The 10,483-nt window shown below is 44.1% G+C and overlaps 1 protein-coding gene across 2 annotated transcripts in view; it reads right to left on the bottom strand.

Annotated features, from left to right (window-relative positions):
• The window catches only part of inpp5a (inositol polyphosphate-5-phosphatase A), a 163,110-nt gene that overhangs the window by 14,458 nt on the left and 138,169 nt on the right, over positions 1-10,483 (bottom strand). For both annotated transcript variants that reach the window (XM_031877122.1, XM_031877130.1), the window contains exons 10-12: positions 9,276-9,371; positions 8,415-8,489; positions 1,189-1,262 (exon numbers count right to left, since the gene is read on the bottom strand). In XM_031877122.1, the coding sequence (XP_031732982.1) occupies positions 1,189-1,262; positions 8,415-8,489; positions 9,276-9,371 (245 nt within the window). The remainder of the gene's footprint in view (positions 1-1,188; positions 1,263-8,414; positions 8,490-9,275; positions 9,372-10,483) is intronic.

The raw sequence follows: 10,483 nt of genomic DNA on the forward strand, positions 1-10,483 counted from the left end.
CACACACACACACACACACACACACACACACACACACACACACACACACACACACACACACAAATCCCCGCCGCCCCTCGCCTGCCACTAGAGCAGTTTATCAAGTAATTATTGTTTGATTACAGCGTTTCATTATCTGCACTGATTGAGTCACAACCGGCGGCAAAGGTCAAGCGCCATTAACGCACCGCTCCCGAAACATATTTCCACGCCGGCCGCGTGTTTGCCCTCCCTCTCCTCTGAAAGGGCTAATTGCAAATGCATTTGTTTGAGGAAGAGGAGAGGAGACCACCCCGCTCCGGTTTCCCCCAAGTGCCACTGAGACGGAATATCAATGCCGCCCAAAGAGCAGCGGTACACACACACACACACACACACACACACACACACACACACACACACACACACACACACACACACACACACACACACACACACACACACGCATATATGGAAAAACATACACATGGGAGAAGGTTTGGGACCATTTCCAATCATACTTAACAACTGATACCCGTCAAAACACAGGTCCAACAGCTTTAAAACCATTTTGGACAATAAGGGGGTGATTAACTGCTTCTGATTTTACATATTAATAATGAGTCCCTATGGCCAGGATCTGGTCAGCGTAGTCGCTGCATTTACCAACAAGTGACGGCACCGTGTGGGTGAAAACTCATAAAAACCATCTCTGAATTTGGTGATTTTGGAATGTTAAAAATAAAGTATTCAATCATAATTTGAGAAAATTGTTTTAGGCATAATAAACCAATAAAAAGCTCATTATTCCTTTCAGAAAATGTGTTTGTGCGCCCCAAGACTTGCCGTTGTGCTATTAAAATTAAAATCACTCTTATAGAGCCCTGAAAGGGCCACATCGCTCATTAAGCAGAAAACAACACGACTAGATCGGGAGATCACCAACAATCATAAAGATCATGAATGTCTGCATCAAACTGCATGAAGATGTTGTGACATTTATCTAAAAGAAAGTTAGGGGATCACCAATTCGGTAGGATTCATCCTCCGGGGACCATGAAATTGCCGTACCTAGACGCGTTAGAGTGGCTAAAGACAACTTACGGACCTGATATCACTGCACGAGGTGCCGACAGTAGCAGAAATCAGAGAGTAAAGGAATGATTTAGGCTTCAGTGTGTGAGTGTGTGATGTAAGCTGGCTCCATACCTGGGTGGGAAGGAGATCTCCAGTTCATGCAGCCGATCTTTGAACACCGACAGCTCTTTGTCGTACTCTAAAAGCTGTAGCAAGAAAAAGGAAAAAAAAGAACTTTACATTTTTTCAAAAACATTTTTGATCAAGGGGAAAGTCAACAAAGCCTGAATGCTCTTTTCCCAGCTTTGCCCTTCTTTACATTCACACAGTTCACACATCCCCCCTCTAACAGTGTTCCACTGTGGGCCTCTGAGCAGTTACAGCTTTGCCAAATACAAATATGGTCCAAATGGTGTTTATTTAGGGTTCAAACTGACTATTCCCCAACAAACAGACACATGCCAAGACAATTCAAGGACGATTCGAGGCCTCTTCCGATTCAGACAGTTTAATTCCATTTCTGATATTAACTGGACCTAGAAGTCTGTACTCTTCTATCAACAGTCTCAGTCTCAGTGAGGGGTGGCTGAGAATAAACTGAATGAGAGTTTAGGGGAGTAGATATTGTTTAGTTATCTTTGTATTGACCAGTTGTATGTGTGAGTGTGTGTCACTCGCCCTGTCCTACTGGGGGAGGGGGGGGTCTATCTCTCCACACTAACAGTGCATCCGCACACTCTTCATCAATCATGTCTCCTCACCCAGCTGTACTCACTCACCAGAGTGTACACACGCACGTCCCCCGATCCCCCCCCTCTCACAAAGCCCATAAATCATTAGTGAAAAGTGCAATTAGCGACTCCTTGTACACATTAATTATCTGGGAGATGAACAGGTAGCCCGGGCATCTGCATGGCTGCCTCACTGAGAGACTTGACGCCAACGTTTCCCAGCTACCCCGGAGGACCTCGTGTCAGCCCCGCCCCTCCCCATTTCCTTTCAGACAGGAAGACACCGAGATGAAGCCGGGACACGTTTGTTCCGTGGTAAATTGGGCTATTGTACATGTTTCAAACACCAGGCTACAATTACGGCCCGATGAAGACCTCATCCTAGACGGCGTGAGTCTGACAGCGGCTGTACCGGCAGCTCGACGTTAATGACATTACATTGGTGTACTACACGCAGCGATGTGTTGATGGCTACATGATGAAATATCATATAGGGGGGATGACGCGGTGCACATGGGTAATGCTCGGAAGGACGTCCTCACAAAGTGGAGGCATGGGAGGAAGGATGTAATATCAGCAGAAGGTAACTACAGTCTTCCATCTACACTGACATATTTATGTTGCGCATGTATGACCGCGTATGGATTGTTTGTCTTCGCGGTGCCGTTAAGTGCACATGTATACAAAAATAAAATAAGCCAAAGTCCGGTGTGTGTGTGTGTGTGTGTGTGTGTGTGTGTGTGTGTGTGTGTGTGAGAGTGTGATTACGTGTCAGTGGTGTAGAACAGTGGCCATTACTTGCAGGCAGAGGGGCCTCCCAGACGGAGTCTCGGCGGTTCAGGAGGGCAGATGTGCTGCATTCATCAAACTCACACTGCCGGGGTCACAGGAGAGACTCGCACACTGTGGATGAGGGATGACTGAGCAGGGGATGCAACCCCACGCTCCACTGTACACCCCATCTCGCCATTCACCCGCTGACACCTCGTGTGTGTGTGTGTGTGTGTGTGTTGCAGCCTGACAGGCTGATAGCAATACCAATAATTTTGAGATAATACATTATGAAAATAAAACTTTTAAATAAAATATATATATCATAAAACTGTTTGCTAAGGCCCAGCCCAACTTAGTTACTGTTGCTAGATTTACCACTTGAAAATCTTAAGTCATTTTGAAACAATGGATTCCTGATTTCAGACAGAGGAAGACAAAAGCAAGCCTCTCATCTCTAGCCGGTGACCGTTTATTTAGTTGTCTAAAAAGACAGCTGTTGCTAGCGGAATTTATTAGCTGTAGCTAGCTAGCTAAGCTAACGTTAAGCATTATGAGTTGGTTGAAACGCTGTTTCTGGCTGATTTGTTAATGTTTCAAACTGACTCCTTTCGAAAACCAGAACCCTGTAAAGGGCATGTTAAATATACACTTGATGGCTAGGTATACATGGTATTTTGCTAAAAGACTGCTGCGGTCGAATAGTCCAAAGCATTGCGTCCTGTGTTTTTTCAGAACCAGTTTTCCTCGACCTTCATTGGAAAACGTCATGAGGCTTCTAGACTTTCTGTCGGAATGTTGGATGCATCAGGATCCGACCCAGCAACCTCCAACTGTGAAGCCAATGTAGAAATGGCTGAAAGCATTGTCTCTAGTGGCCAGCAGGGGGCGACTCCTCTGGTTGCAAAAATAAGTCCAATTGTACAAATGTCTATGAGAAAATGACTCTACTTCTCACTTGATTTATTACCTCAGTAAACATTGTAAACATGAGTTTATGGTCTCAATCTCTAGTTTCACATCTTCTTCAATACAGCATGATGTTCATTTAGTAATTTATGGTCCTATTTAGAGTATAATAGACCATAAAGCAGATTATGTTTTAGGGTGTGGCTACCTTGTGATTGACAGGTTACTACGACAGCATTGTCTGGTCTGAGAGTTGTACGCATTTTCGTCTTACAACTTTCACCCTTGTTTTCAGTTAATGAAAGCAAATTGTAATCTTTCAGCTCGTCTTATTCAGCATTCGGTTGTACTTAGCTCCGCCCTCTTGTGTCACTTCTGGTTGCAAAAAGCCAAGATGGCGACGGCCAAAATGCCAAACTTTAGGCTTCAAAACAGCAGTCCACAAAGCAATGGGTGACATCACTGTGAGTACGTCCACTTCCTATAAACAGTGTGTGGGGCAGGGCTATAATTGGGCTAATATTGTGTAGTCTGAACCCAGCATAAGAGTCTACATGCTCATACTAGTATAATGGTGAGTGCCCAAATCAATAATTAACCATTTTCTATAGGCACACACATGAACAGTGTTGAGGTAAAGCACCTCAGTTTATACGAGTGCGACAGTTTAAACGGGGGATGACCAACATGTGGCCGTGTGTGTCTACAGAGACTGTGCCTTAAGTGAATGTCGAGTAATTCATTCAGGTGAATAAAAACCCCGCAGCAACAAATTTCACACCACATTTCATCCCAGGTCAATTAGGCATAATGCTCTGCCAGGTCAGTGGTTTAAAAAAACCCAAAAAAAACAGCTTCTATTGGTTGAAGGCCTCGTGACATAAGGCCAGGAGTAGTTTGTCAACCAGAAATGACCTTGGGAGTTGTGGAGGAGGTGGCGCGAGATGATGCAGCCTCGGCAATATCACAGAGGGAAAAAGATGAAGAAGTGTCTGGATAAAAACTACCCTGTCATGGGCTCAAATTTCTGACTTTGCCTGGACGATCGGTGAGCTCTTAAATCAGAGTGGCAGTGATGGCCAAGCAGCAGGAAGTTGAGGGTAAAAGAAAATATAAAAAAGAAGTTAATACGAGGGCTTTGCACCCCCTCTCACTGTTCCCTCTCACTATGATGGCGGTTTGTCCACCACCTGTAATTGTGCTTTGATTTACGCATTGTCAAATATCCCCTGTGACAACACCTGCTGCCATTAAAAGCCATCAATAAATGTTGGGGTGAAAGGTCATTTAATTTGATTTTTACACCGCGCACTTGGCTTTCATTGCAGGAGGCCATATTTTTCCTTCTTTTTATGGGATCTTCATTATTTTGTGTGAAAAGCGATAAACTGACACTGACACTGGGGGGGGGGGACTGATTGTTGTGGAGAGGGACCAACCCAAACACAAAAACACTACAGTGCACTGCACATCTGAACTTCCATGTTCATGTTATGTAGAGGAAGGACATTGAGAAACTATTCCAAAATAAGGCCACAATTTGGGCTTGTTCCTCCACTCAGAGGCTTTGTTAGCATAACTATGTCATACCTATAAAAAAAAAACATAATTTAAATATATAACAGTAGATAAAGCGTAGATTATAGTCGCCGCAATGAAGCAGTCATGAGGGGCGCGCGCCAGAACTCTGAGTATACATTTTGCAGCCCAATAAAATAGTTTACAGGATATTCAACCTTTGTTTCTTTGTAACGCATTTAATACTTTATTTCTTTCTTTACAGGGCTTGTACGAAGGCGATAAAGTCGTCAATGAATATTCTTCACAGCACATTTCGTGTTTGCGCGCCCTCTGGCGTTTCGGAGAATACCGAGCAGCGTGTTGAGCATCAACCCGCCTTCGTGCCTGCTCGGAGCTTGCGCACCATCTGCGGAGGCTCACGCCACCGTGCCAAGCGCGAGTATATACAGAGCTCAAGGCCCGCGGCTCATGTAGACCATCTATTCTGAGAGAGCTAAGTAAGCAGTCAACACTTCTCCCAAACCATTCCAAAGAGAGGCGGACTAAAAAAAGAGAAAGAGACAACCAGGGGACGCTGTACGGCATCAGTTTATATGAATCCTATAAGGTCCCATTTCATTCAGAATGGCTTCTGGAAGAGATCTGACAGGAAAAAGAAATGCTGGAGCGGCATTTGTTCTTTATTCTTCTATGTCGTCTCCGGGGCTTTTGAGTAATGCTGAGGACTACGCCGCCAGCATGACAAGGAGAGGCAGGCCAGACAGGAAAGGTTCATCACTTGCTACAGCCAGTACACAAACGCACCCTCCTTCTCCTGCTAACCCCCCCCCCCCCCCATCTGCCGACACCACACTGATAAAGTCACAATAAAGAGATACTGAAACAAAATCAATGGGGACGGAGGAGGGTGTGTGCTCCAGGAGAGCAAGGAAACGCTGCGGATCTACAGACGCACAGCACAGGACGCACCGCGTTCACACACACACACAACACACACACACACACACACACACACACAACACGCTCCTCCCATCTCTCCACCGGAGCAGGGCCCCCGCGGTGGCCCTTGACGCCACGAGCGCCTGGAAAATTTAATCTTCCCAAATACTCATCAGGGCTCTCCATCGTCCCGCCGTGACAGCGCCGGGGATAATTAATTATACAATTTCGATGGGAATATCGACTAAACAAACCTATTAATCATAGCAAAAGTCAATAGGCATGGACATATTCAATCATGTCCCGGCCAATGATTACTCCTCTCAAAATACAATAATTATTTTCAAGAGCTGCCTCGAATTAAATTCCTGTCAAGCCGGTACAAGTCTTGCAGTTGATGAAGGATGCAATGGATTTTTTTTTTCTTCTTCTCCCTCCACTCCCCCCTTCTCCCCCAGTGGAGGAGTGTGAGGAGGGACATTTATCCTTTTGGAAAGGTAGTTTGTTTTATAAGGATCATAACATGGTGTGTTTAACTAGACCATGACCATCAGATTATCTCTGATGCCCCCATTATGTCATCCATCTTGTCAGGCTTGGTGAGGAGGAAGTCGGGTGGGGTGGGGTGGGGGGGGTGCCTCAGCCTCTTACAGCTACACTTCCTGCACATTTCTGCAGATCAGATTCAATGATTCTCCCCTGTCCAACATCATAACGTGTAAGGTAACGTGTAATCTGCCAGCATCATGCCGGAGTCTTTCAAATTCCATCTTTGCTTAAATAGCTGACTGACCTTCATCGCTAGAGGTCTGTTTAAATGCTTTTTATTCAGGAACAATTATCACACGATAACATTCATTTAGGAAAAGTTTTTAAGGATGATTTCTCCCTCGAAAAACAACCTAGTTTTTCAATTGGTAGGTCAAACAGACAGACTTGTTCACACAAATGAAATTGTGCGTCCAAGCGTTACTAAACCCGCAGCACCGCGCTGGATTCTGGGTAAGCTTTGTGTAACTTCAGCACATACAGAACACAGTTAATGTGTGATATTGTATTACAGTGCAGACACATTTCCCCTCATCTTAAAAGGGAAAATTCACCACATTTTTATGTGGATGTCCTATCAGTGTTGATGGTAAATGATGATAAATCCCTCAGTGCGTGCTATGTTGACAGAGAAAGCTGAGTCTCCCCCCCCCCAGTTTTTGCAGAGCAGTGCCGGCAGTGCCTACATGTACATGTAAACGTACAGGAATTTGTTTGAAAAACACCAGCGAAGAAAACAAGGAAGTTCTGTTTTTGAACTTTATTTACCAAATGGAGCATCAGGTTCAGGAAGTTCTGTTTTTCAGCAGCACGGCGCCACCTGGCTACCCAGAGGCAGAGATGAGAAATCCAAGGTGAGAACTCAGCTTTCTCATTCAATATAGCAGCACTGAGGAAATTATGGCTTCAATCTACTACATCATCAGGGATTGGACATCCACGTAAAAAGTTGGAGAATTTTCCCTGTAAATCCAAAGAAACGGGAGGAGGGAGAAGTAGTGGAGTAAATTCTACTTCCTTTTCACAACTTGTATGACTACAGGGGGCTGCATTCAGTACACAGGCATGAAGCAGAGCAATGCTGGAAAAGAGCATCAGGTAGGTTCAGGCCTTCACAGACAAAAAATACTCATTGATCAAGTCAGTGTCACGCAAACATAAGAACAGATCAAAAGTAAAAGGAAGATGTGGCTCATATCACACATATAAACCACCATAACAAACTCTAATATACAATTTCCTTGTAATCTAAATTTTGTGAAACGATAAGATCAGGATGCAATTCCAATTGAAGTTAATACATTTTACTGTTAAGGCCAACAGCATGAATAGACACTAAAGCTCCCAGACAAGCGGCTTCATAGTCCATTCTGTTGACGAGTAAGGGTGTGTGTGTGTAAGTGTGTGTGTTCTTAGTGTTTTTTTTTTTTGTTTAACAAGGCCCAACTTTGAACTACTTGATGTAATATACAGCCATATAAAAGTGGAAATGTGTAGCGGCTGTTTTTCTCTCTGCAGACATTTAACACTCAGCTCATTTACACTCATATAAAAGTTATTCCAAAGACATTTGGCCCCACAGGGGGGGGAGGGCACACAGAGAGAGAGAGAGAGAGAGAGAGAGAGAGAGATGCCGAAGCGTCACCATGTCTGAGGTTTGCACCCACGCTTACTTACCTTTACACTTCCCTTTCTGTACCTGCTATCTAAATATGAATTGTCTGTAGCTGCGTTTATACTTTTAACTTTCATTCCTTTGTGCTGTGTCCTGCTCAAAGATAATCAATTTGAAATGGAGTAAATGGCAGCTGTTGTCAGTATACATTGGAAGAAGAACGTCTATACAGCTGATGAAGTGATTTGAAATGTATAATAAACAACTGGAAGTGGAGAAATGGGAGAGCAGATTGATATATAAAGGGTTAGGAAGTGACTTACCGAGGTCCCATTGTTTTCCCGGAAAACGTCCTGGTTGACATAATTAAAAAGCTTCTTTTCAAGTTGAAGAACAACCTGAATCGTCGGCGAGAGAGAAACGGCGCTCTGATTAATACCAATGCTAATGTGAGCTGCACTTTGTAATTAGAGCGCTGATGAACAGTAGTGGCGCACGGCGCTGGTAGTTCTACACGTGTCTCACTGAGGCATCACACCACTTTACAATGCATGTTAACACAACCTGTAATAACTCAGGTTGAGATGTATGACGAATATAGAACTAGAAAAATAATTAGTGTTAGCGATGGTTTAATTACAAGTGCAATTTTCCCTTTTCAATATGTAGCATAGATGCATCATTGTATTCCTATCAGGGCCTCGTCACATCAGCAATTCTGCAGCCAAATCCATTCAGTTCGATGGAATCGCCACAAAGGGGAACTACGCCTATTTTCAAAATCCATACATATTATTCCTATTGTCTAAACATATGAGTAAACATGAACACATTTCTCCTAAGTCCAAAAAAAACTAGAGTGAGAAAACTAAAAATAGTATAAAGTGTGGACATTTAATGAATTAGGAGAGACGTTATATGGGACAAAGAGCACCCAGGGGAATGAGTATATGGGTACATTTTCTGTTTCACAACCGAGAACACCACATTCATTGTCAATGGAGCGTCTCCAGACTTAACATCCAATGACATCACAAGTTTGAGACTTACCGCCCTGTTTTGTGACTTCGGGAGAGACGTAGCACATGTTCACAGATATGAATTGGCCCTTCCGAGGCCATGGAAATAACATACTGGAATTGTAAAATTTAGGTGGTGTTCCCCTTTAATGACTTATAGCTCACCTTTCGGTCATTGTCACTTTCTCGGAATATTAGTTTGTCGACTTCATTGGTGTCGGCGGCTCTGACTGTCTGCATGGTGGCAGTGGAGCAGAGACTCTGGAGGGGAGAGAGGAGGAGAGTGAGTGATCAGAAGAAGAAGAAAAGAGGGTGAAGGGCAAATCCTGTTAGGAATACACACGGCTTCATGAGGAAAAAAGATGGTTAGAATGTATTTGACTTTGTTAACATGTTCACACTTTGTACAGTACCATGCACTACAATGCTCCGCATTGAATGATTTGTTTTTTTTTTAAAGAACCATCCCACAAACCGCCACCTCACTGTCCCCCCTCTTGGTCCGGCTCTATGTACTGACCACATGGACTGTGTGCATGGTTAAATTCCCCTTTGTGGACTCTTTTAACAATTAGTTAAACATTCGACCATCTGTGTTTGAAGACAGTTGAATGAGGTAATCCCTCAGCCAGCGGTTCCCATACCACACGGCGGAGATCGGGTGACCTGATTGAAATTCAAAGCACAGATTAGATAATCGGGTCAAGCCAATATAGCGGGGCAGCAAAGGAGGGCCCTTTAGACTGAAATGTCACAAATCAGTCCGGCTTCGGCCATGGAGAAACGGCACGCCAGATTAGAACAAACACCGTGCACTGACAGAAAGTGGACCCCCCCCCCCCACACACACACACACACACTGCCTCAACCCCATTCCTTCATCCCCCCCCACCTCCCCAAAAGCAACTTTCTAAAGCCTAACAAATCGCTCCATCTTTCACTCATTTAGGCCATCCAAATGCAGGGTCAATATGGTCCCCTGGCAGCCAAATGCTAATGCGCTTAAGTGCGCTTAAGCAGCTTTGTGCGATGAATAGGCCAAAGGAGGAGCTGGTGAGAAGGGCAAGAGATACTTTCACTGTCAAAAAGTCATTGTAGCCTCGACCAGCAAAGACAATCGCAGACAGATTTTGTCATCTCTGATTAGCAGCAACTGCACCAAATTTGGTCATGTGGTCTTTTTTTCGTTTAATACAATATTTCATTCGATTTTTTTTTTTTTTCAATTGATAAAAACTACAACCTTTCTGGACGGTGAAGTGAAGGAAGTGAGTTTGAAATATTAAAGAAAACAAACTTTTTCAAAAGGACCTTCATGTTTTGGGATTCTGCGAGCGTCGGGGTCTTGTAATGCTTCCAAGCGAGCCCCCCCC

Source organism: Anarrhichthys ocellatus, unplaced genomic scaffold (genome assembly GCF_004355925.1).
Source record: "Anarrhichthys ocellatus isolate YVR2014 unplaced genomic scaffold, GSC_Weel_1.0 scaffold3, whole genome shotgun sequence".
Classification (NCBI taxonomy): Eukaryota; Metazoa; Chordata; class Actinopteri; order Perciformes; family Anarhichadidae; genus Anarrhichthys; species Anarrhichthys ocellatus.